Source organism: Manis pentadactyla, chromosome 1, assembly GCF_030020395.1.
Source record: "Manis pentadactyla isolate mManPen7 chromosome 1, mManPen7.hap1, whole genome shotgun sequence".
Lineage (NCBI taxonomy): Eukaryota > Metazoa > Chordata > Mammalia > Pholidota > Manidae > Manis > Manis pentadactyla.
Window position 1 is genome coordinate 151909736 of NC_080019.1, and position 27809 is coordinate 151937544.

Genomic DNA, 27809 nt, shown 5'->3' on the forward strand with positions numbered 1-27809 from the left:
ACACCATGACCAAGTGGGATTCATCCCAGGGATGCAAGGAAGGTACAACATTCGAAAGTCCATCATCATCATCCACCACATCAACAAAAACAAAGACAAAAACCACATGATCATCTCCATAGATGCTGAAAAAGCATTTGACAAAGTTCAACATCCATTCATGATAAAAACTCTCAGCAAAATGGGAATAGAGGGCAAGTACCTCAACATAATAAAGGCCATCTATGATAAACCCACAGCCAACATTATATTGAACAGCGAGAAGCTGAAAGCATTTCCTCTGATATCGGGAACTAGACAGGGATGCCCACTCTCCCCACTGTTATTTAACATAGTACTGGAAGTCCTAGCCACGGCAATCAGACAAAACAAAAAAATACAAGGAATCCAGATTGGTAAAGAAGAAGTTAAACTGTCACTATTTGCAGATGACATGATACCGTACATAAAAAACCCTAAAGACTCCACCCCAAACTACTAGAACTGATATCGGAATACAGCAAAGTTGCAGGATACAAAATCAACACACAGAAATCTGTGGCTTTCCTATACACTAACAATGAACCAACAGAAAGAGAAATCAGGAAAACAACTCCATTCACAATTGCATCAAAAAAAATAAAATACCTAGGAATAAACCTAACCAAAGAAGTGAAAGACTTATACTATGAAAACTACAAGTCACTCTTAAGGGAAATTAAAGGGGACACTAAGAGATGGAAACTCATCCCATGCTCGTGGCTAGGAAGAATTAATATCGTCAAAATGGCCATCCTGCCCAAAGCAGTATACAGATTTGATGCAATCCCTATGAAACTACCAGCAACATTCTTCAATAAACTGGAACAAATAATTCAAAAATTCATATGGAAACATCAATGACCCCGAATAGCCAAAGCAATCCTGAGGGAGAAGAATAAAGTAAGGGGGATCTCACTCCCCAACTTCAAGCTCTACTATAAAGCCATAGTAATCAAGACAATTTGGTACTGGCACAAGAGCAGAGCCACAGACCAATGGAACAGACTAGACAATCCAGACATTAACCCAGACATATATGGTTAATTAATATTTGATAAAGGAGCCATGGACATACAATGGTGAAATGACAGTCTCTTCAACAGATGGTGCTGGCAAAACTGGACAGCTACATGTAGGAGAATGAAACTGGATCATTGTCTAATCCCATATACAAAAGTAAACTCAAAATGGATCAAAGACCTGAATGTAAGTCACGAAACCATTAAACTCTTGGAAAAAAACATAGGAAAAAACCTCTTAGACATAAACATGAGTGACCTCTTCTTGAACATATCTCCCCGGGCAAGGAAAACAACAGCAAAAATGAACAAGTGGGACTATGTTAAGCTGAAAAGCTTCTGTACAGCAAAAGACACCATCAATAGAACAAAAAGGAACCCTACAGTATGGGAGAATATATTTGAAAATGACATATCCAAAAAAGGCTTGACGTCCAGAATATATAAAGAGCTCACATGCCTCAAGAAACAAAAAACAAAGAACCCAATTAAAAAATGGGCAGAGGAACTGAACAGACAGTTCTCCAAAAAAGAAATACAGATGGCCAACAGACACATGAAAAGATGCTCCACATCGCTAATTGTCAGAGAAATGCAAATTAAAACTACAACGAGGTATCACCTCACACCAGTAAGGATGGCTGCCATCCAGAAGACAAACAACAACAAATGTTGGTGAGGCTGTGGAGAAAGGGGAACCCTCCTACACTGCTGGTGGGAATGTAAATTAGTTCAACCATTGTGGAAAGCAGTATGGAGGTACATCAAAATGCTCAAAACAGACTTACCATTTGACCCAGGAATTGCACTCCTAGGAATTTACCCCAAGAATGCAGCAATTAAGTTTGAGAAAGACCAATGTACCCCTATGTTTATCGCAGCACTATTTACAATAGCCAAGAATTGGAAGCAACCTAAATGTCCATCGATAGATGAATGGATAAAGAAGATGTGGTACATATACACAATGGAATACTACTCAGCTATAAGAAAAGGGCAAATCCTACCATTTGCAGCAACATGGATGGAGCTGGAAGGTATCATGCTCAGTGAAACAAGCCAAGCGGAGAAAGAGAAATACCAAATGATTTCACTCATCTGTGGAATATAAGTACAAAGGAAAAACTGAAGGAACAAAACAGCAGCAGAATCACAGAACTCAAGAATGGACTAACAGGTACCAAAGGGAAAGGGACTGGGGAGGATGGGTGGGTAGGGAGGGATAAGGGGGGGGAGAAGAAAGGGGGTATTAAGATTAGCATGCATGGGGGGGTGGGAGAAAGGGGAGGGCTGTACAACACAGAGAAGGCAAGTACTGATTCTACAACATTTTGCTATGCTGATGGACAGTGACTGTAAAGGGGTTTATAGGGGGGACCTGGTATAGGGGAGAGCCTAGTAAACATAATATTCGTCATGTAAGTGCAGAGTAATGATTAAAAAAAAAAAAGGCAGTTCCTGTGTGGTGATCTCCAATGAGTTCTACACAAGTGTATAAAGGGCATATAAAAGTGTAGGCAAAGGGCCTGTTTGTGTTTATACAGAGGATCAAAGCCTAATTTGGCTACCCTGAAAATGAACTAAGATACGATATGAAAAAGAACTTCCAATATCAGCACTCTCTGGAGGACTCATGCCAGAAAATGATCATCAAAAAACCCCAACAAAGATCCACGCACTGCTACAGGTGTAGATGCACTCATCCCACCAGTTCCTGGACTTGCCATGGGAATGAAGAAGGAGATATCTAAGCTGGCCTGTGCATACAGTAAAACAACAAATTTGACTGGATCTATACTGTTCGAACTCAACCAAGAATTAGGAGAAGTGCAAATTGTAGCGCTCCAAAATCTTACAACTACAGACTATTTACTGTTAAAAGTACATACGGGATGTGAGCAGTCCCCAGGAATGGGTTGTTTTAATTTGTCTGATTTCTCTCAGACTGTTCAAGTTCAGTTGCACAATATCCACCATATCATAGATAAGTTTTCACAAATGCCTAAGGTGCCTAACTGGTTTTCTTGGTTTCACTGGAGATGACTGGTAATTACAGGTATGCTTTGGTTACGTAACTGTACTCCCATTATGTAAATGTGTGTGCACAATTTACTTAGTAGTTTAAAAACTATACATGCTGAAGTTACTCTACAAGAAGATAAGTCAAAGAAATAATCAATCTTCCCATGTTTTCTTCCACCTGTTACTTCTATAGCTTTTCTTCTTCCTTCCTAATTACAACCCTTAAATAGAATTCGTGCCTCATATCAAATTTACCGAGTATCATAATTCTTCCAAGTGGTAAAGATACCTCAAGACAAATGCTGGGCAAAGAAGCCACAGGGCATTAATATGCAAAGAAGTAAAAAGCTAACCTTTTCAAACAATAAGGCTTCTCTCTCACTTACCAACTTTACATTTCCCTGTATGGCTCCGGAAGATGACTGGTTAGCCAGAGATGGGTAAGATTCCTCAAGGGAGGAACAACCTAAGACAGGCACAGTCGCAGGGGGGCCATCAGGTGAGAAATTGGGGATCAACAGAGGTGAGGCTTAGAACCTCACCCCCACTGTTCTGAGAGAAATCTTCTGCATACGTGGATGTTTTATTGCCCTTGACTAGCTTGGATTAACACATAGTCTATAGGCACACACCTGATCATCTACATTTGCTCTCTTACAACACTAAACTATGTTTTCTACCTTTATCTTGTATCTACCTACCACTTCAGCATTTTATTAAAAATAATAATAATAATAAAGAGAGAAATGTGGTATCCACATATAAATGAAGTATAAAAATCAAATGAGTATTCATATTTGAACTGTTTATAGTTCATAATGCATGAGCAAAACCAAAAGTTTCTGTGATGAGTGCCCTTGTACTGTTCACCATGTAACTTATTCACTATGTAAGAATTTGTTCTCCATGTAAGAACTTGTTCGTTATGCTTCAGAAGATTGGAGACTGATGAAAGTTAGTCTTGGGGTGGATTAATGATTGTGCATTGAGCATGACTCCCCTATACAGAATTTTATTATTGTTAACAGCCATTTGATCAATAAATATGAGAGATGCCCTCACACACGCACACAAAAAAGTACACACTTCCAATTGTAAAATAAATAAGTAACCGGGATGTAATGTATAGCATAAGGAATATAGTCAAAATATTGTAACAACTTGCTATGGTGATAGCTGGTACCTAGAATTAGCATGTATATAAATGTTCAATCACTGTGTTGTACACCTGAAACTTATGTAATACTGTGTCAACTACCCTTCAATGAAAAATAATTATCTACAAAAAAACAAACAAACAAACAAAAAAAACTCTTAAAAAAAAAAAAGAGATGGAATAAGAAAAGAGATCCTACTTATATGGCAGGGATAACAATTCATAAATTGTTTAAATATTGAATTAAGAATTTAAGAAAAACAGCCATTACCAAATTCATTACCACCTTAAAGTTTTTCTGACTTGCTTATTGTTCTTAAATTTTATTTTTTATATAAAACTGTGTTCAGTTTATAAAGGGAGGTTTTTGTGCTTTAATTAAAACGTGCACATATTTTAATTAAAGGGTTTTATTTAATAACAGTTTCTCTTCAACAAGGATCATAAATATAAAAGACAAAAGTATAAAACTGAATGAATAGCTGCCTTATATCCATCCCAGAATCCTGCCTTACACAGTATCATTCATGGAATATTCGTTAGTAAACTGTATCTGCAACTCATGATGTTAACCTCCCAGGTAAACATTTACCATCTTTAGAAATATTAGATACTCCCTTAAGATGTAACTAAATTCTCCTTCAAACAGCTGATATTTTCAAATTATATAAATTCATTGGAAGGAAATTCTGTTGTGCTCTTTTGCTGAAGAAGTTATTTCAGTGATTTTTAGATTGGTGATTTGAGAGACATTGGGCAGTAAAATGTATTCTTTAGCACATTGGAGGAATCGCTCTCTGCATCAAATATTCTAGATATAGATGTAGTAGCAAAGATAAAATAGAAGAGCTATACTAATGAGACCATCAGGATAAGTTAGAGAATTTTAGCAATTTCTTTGACAGTTGCATGTGACACTCTGCAAACACTCTTCTTTTAGAGTTAGGAGCCCAAAATCTATGGTTGCCAAAGGAAAGAGAGCCCCCTTTTGGTGAGCCTCATCTCATCCAACTGTACTTTATTGCTACTTCTACAGTAACACATTTCACATTTCATAGTATTAGTTCATAAGGAGCATCAGCTAACACACTGTGAGGTACTAAAAAGCTCAAAGGCAAGGAAAATTTCTTAATATAGTTATAGCACCTTGACTTAGCACTTTGAAAATGCTCACAAAAAGCTTATGGAATATATGACTGTATAAGTGGGTAAATAAAGGGATAAAATAATTCAGTGCTGAGTTCACGTAACTTCTCAATGTAGACCTCCTGTCAGCTTCCAAAGGCACAGAAAGGTCTCTCTTGGGTAGCACATTCTAAGCAGAAGCTGATCTTCTCTCATCTAGCCTCTGGTAGCAATGACTTTCTTGCAGAAAATAATTCTCCCCACTAGAAATGAGCAGTAATTCCTTCTCCAAGAAAAGTTCCATTTTAATCCAGCTGATCAATGTGCTGTTCTTGATTATTAAAATAAAGGCTCATTAGTATTAGGGATTAGTATATTAGGAAAATGCTACCTCCTCAAGCACTCTGTTGGTTACTGGCTAGTGTACACTGTTATTCAAATAGATTATTTATACATATGCTAATATTTAAAATTGAATTACTTGTTTTGATTTTATTAGTATGTGTATTTCTTTTTCATTTAAAAAATATTGGTGGCTATCTAGTGTGTTGTCCTTGTTCAGTGGTGTCTCTGCATAAAGTGTTATGCCTACTAAGACCTGTAGGGGACACACTACTGTTTACTCAAAAACAGCCACGAAAAAAGGTAGAAAGTTAACGACCGAGTAGTTTAAGCAAATAACTGAACACAACTTCAGTTATAGGAAACTCTAAATAAATTTAGTGAAGTTATAATTTCTCAGGCCATTTCAAGGGTTTACAGTGCATACAATATGCTCCATATAACATCAGATAAACCCAACCCGTATTTGGTTTGGTGTCACTATAAAAATAAATTATTAATGATTTATACAAACTGTGTCAAAGTGGGAAGATTCTTTACAGAACATACCGTATTCCATAGACCATCATTAATAACTTTTCCTCCAGTTGTGACTTTGGTTGTATATTCATTCTTAAACTGAATTTCGATCTTTCCATTACGAAGTGCAATTAGAAACCAAGCTGAGTGATCAAGAGATTCTGCATACAGGATAACACCTTCTGAATCATATGTCCGGAAATCAAATTCAGCTGAAAATCTAAACAATGGACAAAGATAGAACCTTAATAGTGAGATATATGGAAGGTTCAGTGTATTACTCTTTTTTCTGGGATTGGCAAACAGCAATATGCTGATGGAGTCAACTCTTTCTTTCTTTATCTGGAATTAATAAAAGAGAAGGGCAGGATTAGACTGTTCCTGTATTATATCTGACTCCATGTATGTTTAAAATCAAGTTATTATATTTTCTTGCTTGTTCTTGGAGTCCTTTTTCCAAGTGAACAGATGCTTTCACAATTTTTCTTCTTTTCCTGGCATTTGTTTTGAAGGCATTCTTTCAAATGCTGGAATTAATACACATGTACAAATATTAGACATATCGTAACTCTCCTGGAGCCTTTCAGACACTATATGATCTGACATTTAGATTCCTTTTTTTTCCTATGCCCGTAAGTGATTAGTAAAAGATGTTACAATTTCATGATTGGTTTATCCATCAAAAGGCATATTTTCCCTATGATTTCATATACGTCAGGAAGAAATCACTCACAGAAATACACAAGATACGCATCTGGATGATTGCAAACAAAATTAAGGCTTCGTGTGTGGTAAGGAAGGTAAAGTCAAAAACTTTAAAATGTATCTGTTAGCTTGATTTCAAAACCTCTTCAAAACTCAAGTTGCATAAATCACTATAGTAGAATACATAAAAGGAGAGCTTAAAAGATAGAGCTGAGCCATGTGTTTGGGACTATCCAGGCTCTGGCAATGCCTATTGTTATTAAGACTCTGGACATACAGATAGCTATTACAGTGGAGGAAAAAATCTTAGGGATGCTGGATTAAAAAATAACATGTATTGATTTGGTGCCTATGACAATTTAATGAGAAAGTGTCAGCATTAAGTTTCCAAAGGACCAGCAAATAAAAATGATTGAAAATGACAAACAGGGAATAAGAAAAATAGTTGTATAAATATTTGGCATTCAAGTTAAGTGAAAATAAAGGTAATTCAAGCCAAAAAGTCAGGACTTCAGATAATAGTAAAACTAAGTAAAGTAGGAAAGAACCCTACACCCTTATTCCCATATCTAAGAGTAATAGTACTAGTGGCACCATTTGTAATAGGACACATATCTAACCTCAATGAAATAAATAAAAACTGATAAGATTTTTTTTAATCTTTAGAATTCTAAGGAAATATTCTAAAGAGGTAAATGTGAAGTAAAGTATGTTGGACAGATAACAATGTAGTAGGAATTTATTGAACTCATATTATTTTATAACAAAACCATTTTGCTCAGAATAAGGACTTCTATTCTCTTTCCTAATCCTCACATTTTGCTGATGTGAAGCACATGTTATCTTGCCAAAACTGAAATCTGTGTATGCTCAGGATCTTCCAGAAGTTGATCCTGTTATGGAGATCATTTCCTTCTCTTTGTAAAATCATGCTAAACCCGTCCATTCAAAGAGTCCTGTTCCGCATACTTTCTGTCTGGAATACATCAGCACACTGATTCATTACATTGGGGAACACTTCGTTCTTTTTCATAAGTAATGTAGAGTGAAAAAGAAGAGCGAAGTTGTTAACTTTTGGGTAGAGTAAGTGTTTGATCATGGGGAGCAGGGCTGAAGGAATTTGTAGAAAAAAAGAAAATCAACAAAGTGTTAGTTGGTGTTTGTGTTGGTTACACAGGTGGCAGTTTATAAAAATTCATCAAGCTACACATTGAAGATACACGTATGTTTCTGTATAAATATTATACTTCAGTAAAAGTTTAAATAAATAATAAATGAATAAATAATACAGGCAAAAATATTTATTTGGCCAACTATGAATTGTAGTGAGAAATGAATACACCTGAAGGTACCTGAATGTATACAATAAACTTTTTTTTCTCTCTCCTTCTCATAATCCTTATAGCCAGAAAGTGTCTCCAATTTACACCACTGGAAGATATTATTTGCTCTAAGATGTTAAAGGGGAAAACCAGGTCTTGGGGGAGAAAGGAGGATTGAAGAAGCACAATTATATCAGTGAATCTTAGAATGAATTTCAATGTTCCTTAATGAGAAGATTTCTATGAATTTAGTTGAATTATGTAATAAATAATTAATATACCTAATGAATTAAATTCTAAATATGCATCTTATCTGATTAAAATACTTCAAAATTTGTAGCCAAAATCAGTCTCAAACATGTTTCCTTTCCATTATTCTGATAAAATTCCTATTTTTTTTTCTAGTTTCAACAATGTATGGCTCTGAGAATATTTGATAACTAAAGCAGAATCATGGCTCTAAAACATAACCACTCCTTCCCTTAAGTGAACCTAACTAAAGGAAAAAAAAGAGCAGACTTAGGTACTCAGATAGTCAACAAAAACTAACTGTAAGAATAGCAGAAAAGGCACTTAATCGACTAAAATTACGTGATGTGTTTCTTTAAAACACCACTTAAGCAATCTCAGGAATTTCCCTTAATAATTATGAATATAACTATACTCAAAAAGCAATACTTTGAATATTAAGCATTACTTAGTTTTTATAACATGTATAAAGAAAAATGAAAATTTCAGAAATATATTAAGTTTACTGTCCCAACTTCTTAGTAAATATGTATTCACTAGAAAAGGAAGAATGATGGATTATAGTAAAATGATCATTGGAGAAGGTCAGCCTAGAATGACCCCAGATGGTTCTAGCATGAAAATTACATGTGTGAAGGAGTGAATTAACTTTAGGTTTCCCCCAATCATCTGATTGATTATATACCTAAATTATCAGATTACTAATGCAATTTTGTACATTTCAAATCTTTTCAGTCTTTCTCCTGTCCTTAACAGCTTACCTCTAGAAATTATCATCGACATTGGTACCTCACCTGGTGATTTCCGGCAAACGAAATTTTAAATATAAAACAACCCCTACAAACTGCTCTGCCAAGTAAAGTAATTCAAAATTTTTGTCAAGGTTCAAGGGAAGGCACACTGGAACAGCCTGGAGAAAAGAAAACAAAACAAATAAACAAAACACATAGGTTACGGCTTGCTGTTTGTGCTGGGTAATGCAGCCTTTCCCTGGTTCCTAGAGTCATTGTCAAATGTATCCTCTTAGATGCACTAAAATAAACTAATAAAACCCATGATATTAATAAAGCAATACCTTTTACCTCCCTATGTAGTCCATTTGTATGATCTCCAAGAATATATTTAGTCTTGTCTAATATGTGTGACTTTATATTTTTGTCTTTAAATTTCCTTTGCAAATCTTGGTCCAAAACACAACTTTTTCTTCCACTAACAACATTTATCCCTTTAATTACTGCAAGTAGTATGCCTTCCATGAATTGTATCAGAAAATTAGCTTTATTTGGAGTCAGAAATCATGAAAAAATCACGAATAAGTAATGTAACAATAAAAAGGACTTCTTTCACTCGCTCATTTACTAAGTGAAAGTATTCTGAACAAAAATATGCTATCTAGATAGTAAAAGAAATGCTGGAAAAACCTGGATGGGATAAATCTAAGTTAAGATAAAATTTTAACCTCCAAAGAATTCATTAAAAAGTGATTTACAGTCATTACATCTATTATCAAGTATGTTTTTTTCTAAGAAAACCAAACATTGAAATGGAAAAAAAAAATTTTAGGCATAAGTGCTTGGATATATGCACAGGGTTATTTTGGTCAGGGAGGTCAGAGGGAGAACTGTGTACATAGCACTTTCCAGAAATAACATCTAATTTCCTCTTAGAATGTCAATAAATCTATTCCAAGTTAGAGGGTGATGTGTAACCACAACAAATACTGAAATAACAAGAGACTAAATTATAGAATAGATATTCACTCAGCCTGGTAGTTCATTTAAGTACTACATATGCTCAGTAGCTTGCCTTAACCTTCCTTTACCAAGTAGGTAGCATAATATCAAATGTTACAATTTTGGGACATACACAGTTTTGGTTTGGTAACAGATATATATGGAGGGATGAGTGTACACACACTTAAATCATTATTTCTGTGTTGTTTTGTTTTGTTTATTGTCTGCCTCAATAATCATATAAAATTTCACCTTCACATGTAAAAAGTAAAAGAGGTGCAAGAATTGGACTAACAACCACTAACATATGATCCTTATGTAGGACAAAAACAACTTCAGATGCTGAGTTACTTATTTCAATGAAGGCAAAACTAGGACCTGACCCCAACATTTAATTTCTGGGTCAATCATTAATTAAATTCAAATTAAAAGCAAGCTGAGAGATAAAGATGAACAAAATCGACCTCTCTGAATTCTGATATACCTAACCCCTGCTAAATCCTATTCTAACAGTTATTTCCACCCAAGATTTTATGAGCACTCTTGCAATACTAACATGCTTGAGGCATGATCAAACACGTCAGGGTGGAACAAAGAAAAGTAGACACTAGAAAATGTTTCCACTAAAGTTTCTATGGAGGAGTTTTTTTTCTCACAAAGAGAAGCATAAACCTCATCTTTTTTTTAGTTTCATTAATAAATATACACTTTGCATTTTCTGACTGTATAGGCTATATAGGTGAGCATTTTCTGAGCTGTGACCCTGCAGCCTTTTTTTTTAACCCAGCCACTGATTATCCCCCATGTTTATAACTTACATGACTGTATTTAGTGAAAAGACTTTGATTCATTGCCTGCTTTGACTTATAGCAATTTTGTAGAATATTATATTTTCCCGACTTATGTCAGCTGTGTGGAAATAAGTACCTTGGTCTTTCATTTTAGAAAAGAGATGGGAAGTTGAGCATTGCGAAATGTTACCTCACAACTCTTCTGATCTTGTGCAAGTTTGAATCCTTTCTTCCCATCACAATAACATGAGTAACCTCCAGGGTAATTGACACACAGCTGAGCACATATGTTCTCAGAGCATTCATCCACGTCTAGGGAAAAAGAGAACATAAATCTTAGTATCTCCAAAATGTTCACTCTCTAATGGGAGTATTCTGACTGTAGTGTGAGATAATCAATGAAAATAGATCCTTAATGAAAGAAGTCTCTGTGACATCAAATCATATTTCAGCACTGGGCATGGAAATTTAAAAGAGTTGCAGTGGGAATTTCTATTTATTTACAGGCATGAAACAATACATTTAATGTATAGTTTTTAGTAATTAATAATTAATAAAAATATAAAAGTTATACTAATTGTCTGATTTTTTTCTTTAAAGGAAAAAAAGACCAAAAGTCTCAAGTTAACTGTAATTTCTGACTATATGAATTCCACTGAGACTGCCTCCCAATTCTGTGCTTTGAAGAAGTGGAAGGGAAGGGAAGGAAGAGGAAGAAGTGGGAAGGGAAGAAAATGTTAGGCAGGAAAATAGATGTAAGCAGGGTGGAAAGAGAAAAAGGCCAGGAAAGTCCTCTAAAAAGACCCAGAGTTAATCAATTTAAACTCAAAAGCCAGGAATAACTTAGCGTGGAATGTTTGAATGTTCCCCAGATAAAGGAAGGTACCTCAGCATAGCCCATGTCTTTATTGTGTTAATCACGCAGGCCCAGCCATAAACAATATAGTAAAAGACAGGAAGAATTCCATCTTAAAAATAAGATTGCATTTTAATACCCAGGAAGTTAAGAAGTAAGATTCTTAACTTCCTCTTTAGCAAACAGACAATAACTCAGCCCACCTTGGGCACTGGGCAGGCAGTCTTGTTTGATATGCTCCCAAACCAAAATACCGGTTACTCCAGGGAGAAATCAGAGCCTTAAAGTTCCTTGTGTTAAGTTAATTTAAATATTCAAAGACCACTTAACAAGTCTGCACCCCCAGCCAGTAGTCACATTCCTAAAGAATACTTAAAAGCGGGTACCCCAATCCTTTCGGGGCATTCCTCTCTCTGGGGTCGCCCGCACTTTATAGGTGTGGAACCTTTTAATCTTAATCTTTTCCCAACCTTTCAGGGGCGTCTCTTCTCTAGGGCAGCCCAGACTCCCCTTTCTCCAAGTGTGCTCCTTTTTGGCTTAAATAAACTTTTCACTAAATGCATTGTCTCTCTGCCTTTCCAGTGGTGTTTTATTACTTTGCTTTGTCATTCTAATCCTCCGGATTTCTGCTTAAACCTTCACTCTCTCTGTCCTATCTCAGACAAGTAGGGAGGGGCTGCTGAGAGCTCAGACCTGGGCTTGCAAATTACTGTCGCCTAGGTGACTGGGAACTGCAGTTTACAGTCTTGCTCTTTAGTAACCTGCCCCAAAATCTCCCTTCTTTACCTATAGGAAGTTCGCAGAACATAATCTCACTCCATCCAGTGCTCTGAGGCTCTCCCAAAGCCTGGGGTGGTAGGAACTCAGTTCCCATGCCATGCAGATCCAAGCGGAGGCTGGATGCTGGGTGACACTGGTTTAAGGAGTTAGCAGGGGTAGTGCCCCATGCTGAGTAGCAGCTGTTCAATGAACTTCCTTCATTATTCTATTCTGTCATTCCCTAACACTCCTGTTTTAATGAATTCCTTCCTCACCTTGTCCTCTAACTTCCCTGCATCTCAGAACTGAACTCTCCCTAACAAAAGCATCCCTCTTAACTGAAGGTAAATGTAATGGGGTATTAAATAACATCAAGAACATTTGACTTTTCATAATGCAGTGATTAACGGTGGGAATAAACTTAAGGATATACCTTTATTTCTTTTTATCATTAAATAAAAAACCCTCACTGAGCTATTACATCCCATATTGTGAAAACTTCTATGTAGTCGCTGTCTTCACTCCGTATTTTGAGAAAATCATTCTTGAAAAGTGGTAATAATATGCCTCAGTTAAAGTCCACATCAGAGTTACACAAGATCCTTGATATTTTTAATGAATGCACCCTGTGATCTTTGAAAATTCCCAAATTCAAAAATGAATATATTCATTGCATATAAATTCCCCCATAAAATGCCTTAAACTAGAGCCCTAAAATTACTTATCCCTCAAAATTAAAAATGAATGCTATATGATTCAAGTAATATAAATATTGTACATTTACACCATACCTAATCTTTTTTTAAAAATCTGTCATTCACTGAATAAAAAAACCACAATATAGAAGATGAATTTGGCTAATAATAAATCTACAAATGCTTAGGGCTCACCACAGTAATTTCTCTTTGAAGGTGTGGGAGAGTAGAAATGGTGGGGGGCAGTGAGTGATATTTTTTGGTGAGGACACAAGGAGGTAAGCCATCAAAATGTCAAGAGGAGCATATATAGTTGAAAAAAACCTATTCTAAAACTACTATTGACTTAGGGAAATTCATAGAGATGGAAATTAGGTGTTGGGAGAAGGAGGAGGAGAAATTTCTTGCCTAATGGTTACAAGAGTTCTGTTTGGGGATATGAAAAAGACTTGGAAAGAGTGAGAAGGCTTAATAACCATGTGCATGTAATTAGTACCTTTGAATAGTACTCTTAAAAATGGTTAAAAGGGCATATTATATCATTCGTGTATTATATATAATAAATATATAGCCTTATATATGTGTGTGTATATATACATCACCACAGTAGAAAAATTGCCATTGATTTGATTAGTTTCATCATAGGATTAAATTCATTTTGAAATTTATAGAATTTAAAGGAGGTGTGAGATAGTTTGTGTGTATCCATGATTTTTTTTTTAAATCCCCCTAATACCTTTAAGCTCCCTGAGTCATACATGGCAGCCCCACTGCAGTCAAACAAAGTAATGATAAGTCCAAGGGGCTCTGCCAATCCATAGGATCTCACACTACCAATCAGTACTTCTCAAATTTCTAGTTGGTTATCTTTGGTTATGATAAGATTTTTCTTTTATATGCACCTTATTATAACAGAACTATGTTATTTCCTATTTTAGGGTAAATGACATAGTGATATATACACAGAAAATCATTGAAAAGCTTGGTATAAAACCCAAGGCTTGTAAACACCCTCACTGTAAAACCCATATGATTTTTAAACTTGTCTTTCTCTTGTGTATATGAATTTTTCCTTCCAGTTTGAAATTCTTTGTATCTTTGAACATTATTTAAATAATGTGAAAACACATCTGTTTGGTTTTTATCATACAGGGAAGTCTCCAATTCACACATAGCTTAGAGGACAGTTGGACTTATATATAAATAAACCTGAAGACCATGTGTCTTATATACTTTTACTCTGGTAGGAAGCCAATGATTTACCCAACTGACTAATCTCTATCATGGATTTTGCCATCCTATTGTTTGCAATCCAATTGTTGTCAAACGGAACCAGGGCTTTTAATATCAAATCAGGGTTCAAACCCACCCTTTCCACCATTAACAATGATACCACCACAACCCTACCTTCACAAGACTTTGAAATGGAATTGTATCTGTAGCCTTCAGCACATACACATTCATAGTTTCCTGGGATGTTCTTGCATACAGCTGTGCCACAAATGCTTGGCTTTGTGAGGCATTCATCCACATCTATAAATGAAACCAATATATTAAAAACATTTTTCCCATACCAGAAGGTGCTAGCAAAGACCCCTTGATTTATATTTCCTGTATCTAGTTTAATACATGTAATAAGATAATGGAATGGCCCGAGGATAACAAAATATTAAATCTATCATTCATATTTTAGTTTGCTAAATATGATTTCTTTATATAAACATTTAGGGAATTTGATTGATGTTTACTATGTTCCTTTGTAGCTATGTAAAAGAATGACAGGGCTTTAGTTATTTTCTTGTCTACCAGGTTACAGTGTAAGAATAATAGGAGAAAAGATTCACCATATTCTTATATGTATTCCTAAATACATGTTTCTGAAATATGGCCTTAAAAGTAGACACATTCTTTATTATCACAAATATAAAAAATAAAAATGAGATGGCTCATTAGTCACATTTTTCCTTTGAAAGTGGACAACAGCTAAATATGCATACTATTACTGTTGCCGAACTTTTCAAAGGTGATTCAAATTTAAAATGGTATTGAGTAAGGTCTCCAAGTTTTTATGAAGTTACAGTTAATCCAGTACAAATTTTAGCACTAAATTAATCTTCCAGGAAATTCAGATGCATTCATTATATTACATAATAGGGTAGGAGACAAAGTATTGATTGCAATGAGTCACTATATAAGCACCTGTGAGAAAAACAAACCAAGTGACAGAAATAGTTTAACAGAGATACAATATATTAGTGAACTTACACCATCTGTACTCTCTGGAGAAAGACAAGTTCAGAATGGAAAATATATTCCTACTCTAAAAAGTTGAGAGTTTAATTTCTACCCAGACTAACAGCTAAAATTTCAGACATTACTCTATTTAAAATACTATGCACCAAGATAACAGAATTGATCCCTCATGGTAAGGGAATTTTTCTGCATCATGACTGTATCAATGTCAATATCCTGGGTGTGATACTGTAGTATAGTTTTGCAAGGCATTACTATAGGGGGAAACTGGGCAAAGAGTACATGGAATCTGTTTTTATTATTTCTTCCACTGCTTGTGAATCTACAATTACTAAAAAAGAAATACTTAGTTTTTTAAAAAGGACTATAAAATCCATATTTTTAAAAGAAAGCAAAAACATGATTAAAATTATTTGTTTTCAGGCATCTTACAGGGAATTATTTAAATCATATGAGTTCAGGTTACAGCACATTGGTTTTATTACTCTACACTGACATCTAATGTCTCATGAAAAGTTTTATTCTTGCAGTTTTAGACATTTACTGGCAACTTGATCCCAAGCGCATCCACATCCTTGGCAAAGGCCCTACTGTAACAGTTGCATGCATAATCTCCTAATAGCTCTGTACTCCATCACTTAGTTATCATGGATAAAGGACTATGTAAATGAAGTATACTAGAACATATGTTCTGGTCATCAGGACATTCTTATGTATAAGAGGACTTTCTGTAATAATGTATATACCTATGTATTAACTCAGTGGATAAGGATTACATATAACTTAATTAAAAATATAAATCACAAATTTTTTAGGAGAGACGATTCAAGTATTTAAATGCAGAAGTATGCAGGGTACTATTTGTTTCTGGAACGCATATGGTATCCTGCATTATGGCTATCTATAACTGGTTTCTAATGATATTGGTATTCTAAATTTCTAACCTCAAACATACTTTCAAGTAGCCAGGCAAAAATGATATACAGACACAAACTGGATAATGGTTTAATAGAAATTGTTAATTAATGCAGTTCACTTTAGTCATTTAACTACACTTCAAATAATATATTAAACTACAGTATACTAAACACTGCAGTGAAGTAAGGGACAGGCTATCATTTGAATATGAATTCAATTTGGGGATTTACCAAAGGAGATACGAATAGAGTTGAACAAGGAAAATTTATGTTTTAACTTATTAAATTTTTCTAGTTCATAGCAAAATGAATAGGGAGGAGGAGGAGGAGAAAGGAAGGAGATGGAACAGGAAAGGGGAAGGGGAAGGGAAGGAATGGAACTTGCTCCCAGTTTCTGAAGGCAAAACTTAACTCCAGGCTGCAAAATTTCTACACACCTAGTATGAATATTTGAAGATTTAATTATGGCAGTTAAAGCAGTGAAACACAAGGATATTATATAGAAGAAAAAAAAGTCAAAATTTGGGGGAAATGGAAATATAAAGAAAAAAAAGAAATACACTCATAAAATAACTTCTTATAAAGCTAGACTGACTGGAATTATTTAAGTCTGAAGAAATAAAAAGTTATGACCAGTGATGTGATTGCAAACGTTGAGAAAGAAAAGCAGATCTTCATCTTTCCCAAAAGCACAGCAGGAAATGAAGTGTGAGATGAAAGATTTACAATGGAAATTAGGAAGTTATTTCTGACAAGGAAACATAAAATACAATGGAAGAGGTTCTTAGGATTGCAGTAGGTTTCTCTGTATAGCTGTTAAACTTATTGGGATAGAGGAAATAACAGTGTCTAAAAAATATATAAACAATGATTTTGCAAAGACTGCAGTATGCAAGGACCGGCACTGAAACTTCACTTGATTACCATATAATGAGATTCTTTATCCAAATGTGTGTTAACACACATAATAAGAAAATACTCTATAAATAACAAAATACTCTACAAACAGTAAACTAAAAGGCAGGCCCTAGTATCACAGGCTTCAAGGTGGATAATAAGATATATTTATTATAGGCCTTTTTTAAAAATCAGGGTTTTTCAAGAATCACTGGGGAAATTCCTCTAAATGAATTTTGTTCTCACACAGTAAATACCTTTTATTCTACCTTTGTGTTCTTACCTTTGCAGTCCTTTTTATTTGAAAGCATAGAATAACCACTTTTGCAAGAACAGTGGTAACTTCCAGGTGTATTATCACAAATCTGGCTGCAACCTCCATTTACATTTGAGGGGTCTTTGCATTCATTTATATCTAAGAAGGGAAAAATAAAGTAATAAAGTCTTCAAAGAACTTTTCAAGGGACCAGCCTAGATGAGCCAGGTGGGTTTATTATACATACCAAATTCACACTTCTGTCCTTGCCAACCCAGTTTACAAAGGCAAGTGAACTTAGCTTGGCCATCTTTGCAGCTCATATACCCTTCTTCATTGCATGGCAGAGGTTTACACTGGTCTGGAATGGCTGAAGAAAAAAGACATCTATTTAATTTTTACCACATCATGCAGTAAAATAAACTATATGCCCTTTCTTAGAAATACTGTGCATGAACTCTACAATCAATGAAAAAATATTTCAACTCTTTTCTTCAAATAACCCATTTTCAGACAAAAAGTGATTCCTTAGACAAATCTTTACAATTACGTGCAAAAGGGAACTTACTTTTATATTTGTAAATACATACAGTATAACTGTAATTTTATTTTATTTTTTCATTGATATTACCTTATTTGATCCTTGAAATAATAACACGTGTTAGGCAGAACAAATCAAACTGCTCAGTATCAATAGAAAAAATAATTTGGGACTCCCGATTTGGGTTGAGATGGAGTAACAAGGGGCCAGATTTATTCACCTGCCTTAAATAAACAACTCTGGTCAAAATACAGGAAACAGTGATTTTCAGACATTGGACTACAGGTAGCAGAGCACTGTGAATCCCAGGTAAGGACACTTTCTTCATAAAACGTCACAGCAGTTTATCACTATCTTAAAGGATTTGCTCATTTGTTTTGTTGTTTATGTGTGGTCTCTCTGCTCACTAAACACTGCAAAGCTCCTGCCCATTTTACAACCATGTTTCTAGCATTCCTAAGTCAACTCTGCAAGTTCCTTCCATCCTTCCAATACATTCCCCTTTGCTAAAATGAGCCACAGAAGTTTCTGTTACTTGCAAAAAAATATTTTTTTAACCTTCTTGAAACCTAATTGTTGAATTTTTCAAAAATTGTACTCATGAAATCATCTTTTGAAAAGTAAATTTTAAAAGTAGGTAAAAATAACAGAAAACAGTCAAATCAGGAAATTATGAAGCTATTTTCCTATCCCTTGGTGAATTAAAAAAAAATAATGAATTAAATATGCAGGTTCAGACAAGCCACACTTACGTAATAAGAACCAAGTTTAAATTAGGAAAAATGTAGATAAATGACTATCAAGATAAAGCTGAAGCTGCATGTAAAGTATTCACTGAACAAACATCCCAATTTACATCCTGCAGTTTTACTTTTCTCTCTGTATCTCAGTTGGGAAACTGGCAAATTAGACATAAATAATCTACCAGAATTACAACTAGCTTCCATGAGAACTTCAGAGGGAGAAGGCTAATTTTACATTATGACATTTTCACACATAAATTATTCATGTCAAAGTTAAAAGAATAAACAAGGCTCCACTTTGACCTATTAATAAACTGTAACATTCTGTCATACTACACATGTATGCAACAACAGCTAAAATAACACTGTTGGGAATAAAATTCTGAAGTCAATGACTTAAAAATTAGTCAACAAGGAACATGTTCAAGTTTAACATTGGGTGGAAAATTTATTTTGATTAAAACAGCAGCATTTACATCTGAAAAACATTATTCCAAATGCATTTGAGAATACCTCCTTGCTGGACATACAACCTTTCAAGGGCTCATTTGCTGATTTTTAAACATTAGTTATATTTACATGGGTGTATTCTGCTGGCAGGTTTTTGTTTCATTTTGTTTGTTTTTTAAGTGGCTGGTAGAGATGTTTACCATTGACACAGCTCCTTAGGTCTGGGTAAGTATTAGTTGACAGACGTGCAGCAGTGAATAATCCAGCTCGGTGAGAGCCCAGACACCCTGTAAATACAAACAAATGTAATCTTCTTAGACACACTTACTTGTTATGAAATCATAGTAGAAATTATCCAAAGAGGCAGAAGAGTTATGCTTCTGTGGATTTATAGGATTCAGCTTTCAAAATGTCAGCCCTAAATATTTTCATCCACCCTTTTGAAATATTAAAAACCTACAAGCAAGATTGCAGTAAGTACAGAATCATGATAAAACAGGTTTATGGAAGCTTCTCCCTGAAAGAAGTACCTTACAACCTAAAGGGAGGAGATCTTGGATTAGCAGGGAAATTTGTTGTCACATAAATCTATGTTCTTAATTCTGTAGCAGAAACCTAAAGTTACCTTCCAGTCTATAGATTGGAGCCTGATTTAGAAAGTGTCTATAATTAAGTCAATAGAATAAATTAGTGTTTTTGGTTGCTGTAGGCAACTTCCAGTTCTTCCAGTGTTGCATAGAGATTGATAGAATACTATTTGTATAAAGCCTCAATATTACAAAGCAGGTTTATTCATTCATGAAATTAGATACAGCAATATAGTAGCAATAACAGCTGAAATAATAAAGATAAAATACTTACAGACATTAAAATAGCTAGGGTCATTTAGTACCAACAACATAATGTTTCATAGTAGCCAATAAAGACACTATATGTATCACTTCATTGTTACAGTCACCAGCTTTCTAAAAAGATGGTGCTTTGGTTATCTTTTGCTAAGTAACAAATAACCCCAAAGTTAATGGCTTAAAATAATCATTCCATTTTTCCCACAATCTGTGGGTCAAATATTTAGAAAGGGTTTGGTAGGGCTGTTTGTCTCTGCTGCAGGTGGGGCAACCAGGGTGTCAGGGACCCGAAGATCCACTCCCAGATGGCTCTTTTCTCACATATCTGAGAGCCCAGGCTCCTGCCTCTGTCTCTCCACAGTGAACATCATGCTTCAGGGCTTCTCCATGTGGCTATATTTCTCCTAGCATGCTTGGCCTACAGTGGCACTTCCTTCATGGCAGCCAGCTTCCAAGAGGAAGCAAGCTGAAGCTGCCAGACCAATTAAGAGCTTTGCATCATCGTCATCACAGTCTGCTGATCAGAGCAGTCCCAGGGTCCACTCAGATTTGTCATGGGGGTGGCGGGAGGATGGACTCTACAGAACTGATGATGCAGTGGCAGGATGGCACTGCAGAAGACTATGTGAGATGGGAGGTATTTCTGAAGCCATCTTTGAAGTCAGTGTGTGTGCTGCTATTGCTGCTGTGACAAATTACCACTATCTTAGTGGCTTAACACAGCACAGGTTTATTCTCTTAGAGTATTAGGTGTCAGGAGCCTAAAACAAGGTCTCAGCAGGACTGGGTTCCTCCTGGAGACTTTATGGGAAGATTTACTTCCTTGCCTTTTGCAGCTTCCAGAGGCCACCCGTATTCCTTGGCTCAAGGGCCCGTCCTCACATCACTCCCAATTCTTGCTTCATTGTCTTATGTCCTATTACTGACTCTGTTCTCCTGCCTTCCTCATATAGGATCCTTATGATTATGTTGCTTCCACACCCGTCCCCACCACACCTCCCGATAATGCACAGCAATGTCCCCATCTCAAGATCCTTGATTGTCAAAGTCCCTTTTGCCATAAAGGTAACAATCACAGGCTCAAAGGATTAGGATATGAACATATTTGGGAGATCTTTATTCAGCCTTCCATGGTGGACTGGAATATTTTCCTGCAGAAACTGTACCTCACATTATGGTGGTCTTTTTGGAGGCCAAATGAAACCTAAGCAGTTTTAGATCTTGAGTAATTCTTTCCCTGGCTTCATTTATCTTCCCTCCTGAATCACTCACTCCCAGGATTAGCTTATTCTGGTGTGGACATTTCACTAGGATCTTCATTTATAACTCTCATTTTGTAACTCTGGACACATTTCTGAATTTGTGATTAACAGCCACAATTTAAAGCCCTTCAGTGGGGAGGTCCAGGTGAAATGTTTCATAGATTAGAACTCTAGACCACCCTCAAAAGCAGGTTTAACCAATAACGCACCTTAAATACAGGTTTATAGTAATGTAAGTGATGATGTTGTTATGGAAACATGCATTTAGAATTACACTTAGAATTAGTTTTATTTAAAAAACGTGCATTTAGAGACAGTTGCATGACTACTCCAAAGGAGTGCAATACAGCGTCCTCACCTTCCCACTTCTTTCTTAGGGCACAGTGGGAGTGGGACAGTGAAGAGAGGGAGCAGGAAGGTGAAAGATGGACAGAGAACTGTCCCAGCTCTTGTAGTCTGAAGCAGAAGCTCTTGTAAAAATTGGGATTAGAAACAGAAATTAGAACCATCAGGGAAAAAAGCCTAAGAAAAAGGTACTTTCAGACAAGGTGCCAGTGGTTGGGACAGAACATCCTAGGAAGAAATCTTGGTTCTAGACTGTCATAGTTCCTACAAACACCGTTTATTTACTTTTTTCTCTCACTGATATTATTAGGGACTTAACTATTTGATTCTTTTTACCACCTCTTGTAGGCAGCACTTTCTGTTTTCTTTCCTAGCTGTCTTGATCGGTCCATTCTGAAAAACAGTTAAAAGAGTCATTGCTATCAAAAAAACATTGTATTGGGATTATAGTGGAACCAGAGTCCATTGAATTTTTCTTTTTCAAGAAACTACTTTACACCCTTCTGTCTTTAAGTCACAGCAGAGGCCATTACATAAAAGTCTGAGTGTTTACTCTCCCTTTCATGGTACATTATTATAATTATTGGTCTTTGAAAAGCCCATCATTTGTTGCTTTTTAAAATAAAAGTATTCCTTTTTATCTCCATTTCCACTTCCACTCACCCCTTAGGCAAGCAACCATTCTAATGGATTAATGTGCATTTTTTCATTTATATGTATTCTTATAAAATGTTATAATTTTGTGTTTATGAATTTTCATTTTTGTAAATGACTTTCTATTACATATCACATTTTCTAGCATTTTTATTCAGCACTGTATTTTTATGATCCATCCATGCTGCTACATATAACTTTTTGCTTTTAATTGCTAAATATGACTGTGTCATGCAACCTCCACTTTTTATAATCCTTTCTACCCATGACAGATACTCAGACTGCCTCCAGTTTCCTACATTACAAGCAGTGCTGCAATGGGTATCTTCATGAATGGCTTGTTAGTACATGATAAGAATTATTTTGGACTAGATACCAGGGGTTCTACATGGTCATTAGATAGGCATATACTTAGTGGCTTTCCAGAAGTGCATTTCCACCTGCACAGCATAAGAATTTCTATACTTTGGTTTTCTAATTTTTGCCAGAATAGGTAATAAAGTGATAACTCACATTGCTTTTCCTTAATTTCTAGTAAAATTGAGTGTATCTCCATATTATTTAAAAAACTGGGGGCCTCCTCCTCTGAATATTTGCTTTATTATTTTTTAACTATTTTTCATTTGGCAGTTATTTATTATACATATGGGTTTCCAGAAATTTAAACATTTAAAATTATCATCTCTCATTCTGTTATCATCTCTTATCCTTATCTTTTATGTGTCTTTTAAGAGGAGTTTTAATTTTGTTGTAATCAAATTTACCAATTGTTTTGCCTTATAGTTTGTGCATTTGAGTTTTTTTCTGTGCCACTGATCAAAAAAAGATGTTCTTCCATACTTTTTGTTTAATTTTATAGTTTTAACATTTTTGTCTTTATTCCACCTGGAATCCACCTTTATACTTGGTGGTAGTTAGGAACTCAGATAAATTTTTCTGATTATAGTTAGCCAGTCTTCCCAGCACCATCTCCTAAACAATTCAGTGACTTGTGGTTGCTGCTGTATAAACATGGGTCTGTCTCTGTCTCTGAACTCTGTTAAGTTCGTTAGCCTACATGTTCTAACAATATCATATGGTTTTCTTTCTATAGCTTTGCAGTTAGTATTTGATGAAGTGTTTCATCCTTCTGCATTTTTTTAATGTTTATTTAGTTATGTTTGGATTTTCATTTTCTAATTTAAATACTAAAGTAAACTTGCTGAATTCCAAAAAAAGAAAAAAACACCACCTAGAACTTTAAACAGATTTGCTCTGAATATGTAAATATGGAGAGAATTGATCTCCACATAGCATCACTCAGTTTAAGATCATGAAATATCTTTCCATTATTTCAATTCATCCTCTGTATCCTTCATTTGAGTTTTAAAATTCTCTCTGTAGAGGTCTTAGACATTCTTAAGATACTTCTATATATTTTATGAGATTGCTGTTACAGTGAATTACATCATCTTTTCATTTTCTATTGGACTACTGTTGGGTAAAGAACTACTATTGATATTTATAGGTAGTCTTAGAACTATCTGAAATCTCTTATGGGTTCTAACATTTTGTATATGGATTGTATTTATTTGTAGATATATTATCATATCAATTACAATTAATGATAATTATATACTTTTATATATTTTTCTTTCCTTATTGCACTGGCTGTAACTTTCAGTGCTTCTCTACTTGTTCTCAATCATAAAGAGACTGTACCTAAAGCTTATCCATTAAGTATAATGTTTACTGTAGATTTCGTTCTTTCTTTGTCCTTCCTATCTTCCTTTCTCTCCTGTTGTGTGTATTTAATCTGAGTAACCACACATGCCAGTTTGCCAGAAAAGGCCTATTTTATTATTTTTTACTTGGCATCTATCTAGTGTGTCAAAATTTGGAAGATAAATTATATGGTTATTCTATATACAACCTTTACCAAGCTCATAAAGTTCTCTTGTGATCATAGTTTGCCAAAAGGTTTTATCATAATTATCATACTTAAGTGCTGAAGTTTATCAATTGATTTTACTTATATGGAGAATTACATTGATAGATTTTCTGATGTTAAATAATCCTTAAATTTCTGGGATAAGCCCTACTTTATTATGATATATTATTTCTATCACACTTTAGATTAGATTTGATGTCATTTTATTTGGATTAACTCATAAATGAAAAGGAATTATATTTTTATTTTCCTGTGTTGTCCTTATCTGGTTTTGAAATCAAGATTAAACCAGGCTTTTAGAATATAAGACAGTTTTAGAAGGGAGAATTTAACAATTACTTCAAAGGTGGAAGAACTCATCTATAAGACATCTGGACCTAGATTTAGAGGAAAAACAGAAATAGGGCTTTAATTGGCATTTTAGCTTGTGTAGTACTTACATAGTCAAGTTCTCTATTTCTTAGTGTGAAATTATAGATGTTTTATATTTTTCTATAATTGTAACCATTCTATCAAGTTCCCAAGTATATATTGGTATATTTTGGTATAGCTGTTTGTGATTTTATTATTAGCTTTTGTAACATTTTATGATATTTTGTTTTATGATCATAAATCCAATAAATTTTGTAGAGGTCTTATGTTTTGGCATTTCCTCTTTCCCTTTTTGCATTTTCTTCAATTATTCTCGCCAGAGGTCAGCCTGACTTACCTTTACAAAGACTGAGATTTTGTTTTTGTTAATCTTCTTTTTTGGTTTCCATTTAACTTATTTCTATCCTTATTTTGTCATTTCCTTATTTCTTGTTACTCAGGGTTTTCACTACTGTTGTACTTCTGAAAAATCGTGACTTGTATTCTTAGGTATTGCTACCTTAACAGTCAACACCCCACTTCCCACACATGCATAATGGGTCAAGCCAGCCTTCAGTTCTACCTATGAATTGCTCACATTTCTTGATGTTTTTCTTTTTTTTTGTTATCATTAGTGCCTAGAATGCTACTGTTTCTCTTGAGATCATCTTAAGAGAAGGAGTCCACAGTCTGAACCAATTCATCAACTTATCCAAAAAGTATGGTTTTGTAATAGTGGTCTGATTTCTTTCATATCATTATCTCACTGTCAGGACCTTGTTGCAAGAACTGTGCTAATTAGTAAAATTACTGTTAGGTTTATGAGGGACAGGATTATAAAGTTTTTTTTTTTTTATAATTAGGGCCACTGGCCTATTGAACATACAATGTCAAATGAAAGAAAAGTTTAGCTTAGAGCATTTCTGTTTCCAAAAGTGGAATTCATTGCATATACCTGTATATTAATAAAGACAGAAATATAAAAACATAATCAAAAGTATATTTTTGTTTCATATTATGGGTTGGTTGAATTATACATTTGAAGAAAGTCTGATGCAGTAAAAAAAAGTCTATCTACATATACTTGTATTTCCCAAGAGCTATGAAATTAGAAAATGTAATTATGTGTACCTTTAAATAAAGAACATGAAAAGTTAAATAACTTGCTTACCCTGACACAATAGAAATTTTTAGATCTAGAGGTACAGCCCACACCTTGTGGGCTTTTTTTTTTAAAGTATTTGTCTTTTCCAACATGCTGCCAAAATAAGAAAAGCAAAGAGAAGATAAAGACAGAGCCAGAAAAGAGGAAGTTGAGAGTGATAAAAGGAGAAAAAAGAAAAATAATTTATCTGAGGAACTTTCTCAAAACATAATATTGTATTAAAATGCTATTTATTTTTATCCAAATGTACTCTGTAATCACAGGTATGTATCTTCTAGAATCTTAACACCTGCAGAAATACAGCCTCATTACATGGACCTGAGAAATAAATATTAACACTGTATTCTTTAATGCAAGCTTAAAATTTTTAATAGCCAAATACTGTCTATTTTTATTATAAAATATTTAAATTCCTACCTAAAATTGATAAGCTGAAATAGTCTTGATATTCTACCTTTTCTCCACTTTAACAATGCAAATGCTTAGTTGCTTTAAAGTGAAGAGTCATATGTAAATTTACAAGAGACCTTTCCATAGATATATATCTATATCCCATTGCTCTTTTAAGATACAGCAACTAAAGATTGAAAACCATGTTGCATTTTCATACCTATAGACATAAATTATATCAGTACACAATTAATTTTTCAGTGTCCCCTTTACAAGTCTGAAGGGAATTGTTTAAGTTTGGTATGTAGCTAGAGAACAAAAGGGGAGAAAAGAAAAGAAAGTGGGAATAGAGAAGTCAGTAAAGAAAACTTAAGAGGACTAGCATAGCATTCTACAGTGCTTTGTAAACATTATCTCCTTTCATTTCCTGCTGGAAACATTTTAGGTAAATTGTTACTATCCATTTGACAAATGAGAAAACTTTGGCTCACAGAAGTTAAATAACTTTAAGATCTTGCAGAAGATAAATACTGGATTGGAAATTACAAAAAATAAATTGTAGTAAGTCAGCTGGAAAACACCCAGCAGTTCACAGAACAGAAATGAGCCGTGCCCTGCAATTCTAAAGAGAAATACCAGTGAACTGATGTTCTGCAGTTTGATGAGATGGGTGAAATGAGATGTAGTTTATTAAAGCCGAGTCTCCTTGGCTCAGGATGTGCTGCACAAATAAGGTTCAGACCATTGTAACCACTCAAAAAAGGAAGAGTACACTTCAGGAAATATTAAAAAGGGTCTTCTACCCAGTAGTTTGGGGATCTTGTCTTGTTAACTGTCCTGAAGGGTAAATATAAGTGCCTACCATCCTTTCATTGTAAGGCTCTCTGGGAAAAAGGAAAAGGTATAAACATTACCCCACCTAAAGATGTTCTCTGGAATCTCTGTATGGGTATTTAGAAGCAAAACAAAGAGTAAAGCCATAGGCTATAATTAAATCCTCAAATTTTAAGAGAAATGAGAGTTTAATAGAAGTAGTTATTTGCAAAATTATATTAACATTTTTTAGCTGCATATTTAATCCTGGTATATCAGAATACATTTCTACTTTTCTTTTTCCAAGGAAGATTTACTTTTTATTTCTGCAGTGATTGAATCCTTAAAATTGGCTGGGATAAGAGTAGGGTGGAAAGATGCACAGATGTGGAATATTCTGAGCATTAAGGAGGAAGGAGAGCACACCTATGTGGGTTGGACCTACAAAGAATCCCATCACAATGAGGTGTGCACATTATACTCTGTTTTTATTGTTTGGAAATGCTGACAACTCCTCCAGGTAATATTAGTATTAGTAATATTAATATATTTCTATATTTGCTTAAAGCAAACTGAAACTTTGCTGTCTTTAATTTATATTTAGTTGAAACTATCTAATCTGTTTGAGTAGAGAAATACCACTTCTCTCCCTGAGAATCCAGGATTATATCCAAAACAAA

At 34.7% G+C, this 27809-nt stretch overlaps 1 protein-coding gene across 2 annotated transcripts in view; it reads right to left on the bottom strand.

Moving 5' to 3' along the window:
• Positions 1-27809, bottom strand: part of PROS1 (protein S) — a 63903-nt gene that overhangs the window by 17849 nt on the left and 18245 nt on the right. Inside the window, exons 4-10 of one of the 2 annotated variants that reach the window (XM_036899027.2) lie at positions 19572-19658; positions 17885-18007; positions 17665-17796; positions 14722-14847; positions 11195-11316; positions 9275-9390; positions 6235-6424 (exon numbers count right to left, since the gene is read on the bottom strand). In XM_036899027.2, the coding sequence (XP_036754922.2) occupies positions 6235-6424; positions 9275-9390; positions 11195-11316; positions 14722-14847; positions 17665-17796; positions 17885-18007; positions 19572-19658 (896 nt within the window). Of the gene's footprint in view, positions 1-6234; positions 6425-9274; positions 9391-11194; positions 11317-14721; positions 14848-17664; positions 17797-17884; positions 18008-19500; positions 19550-19571; positions 19659-27809 lie in introns of those variants that run through there. The other variant, XM_057501950.1, reaches the window with a different exon arrangement.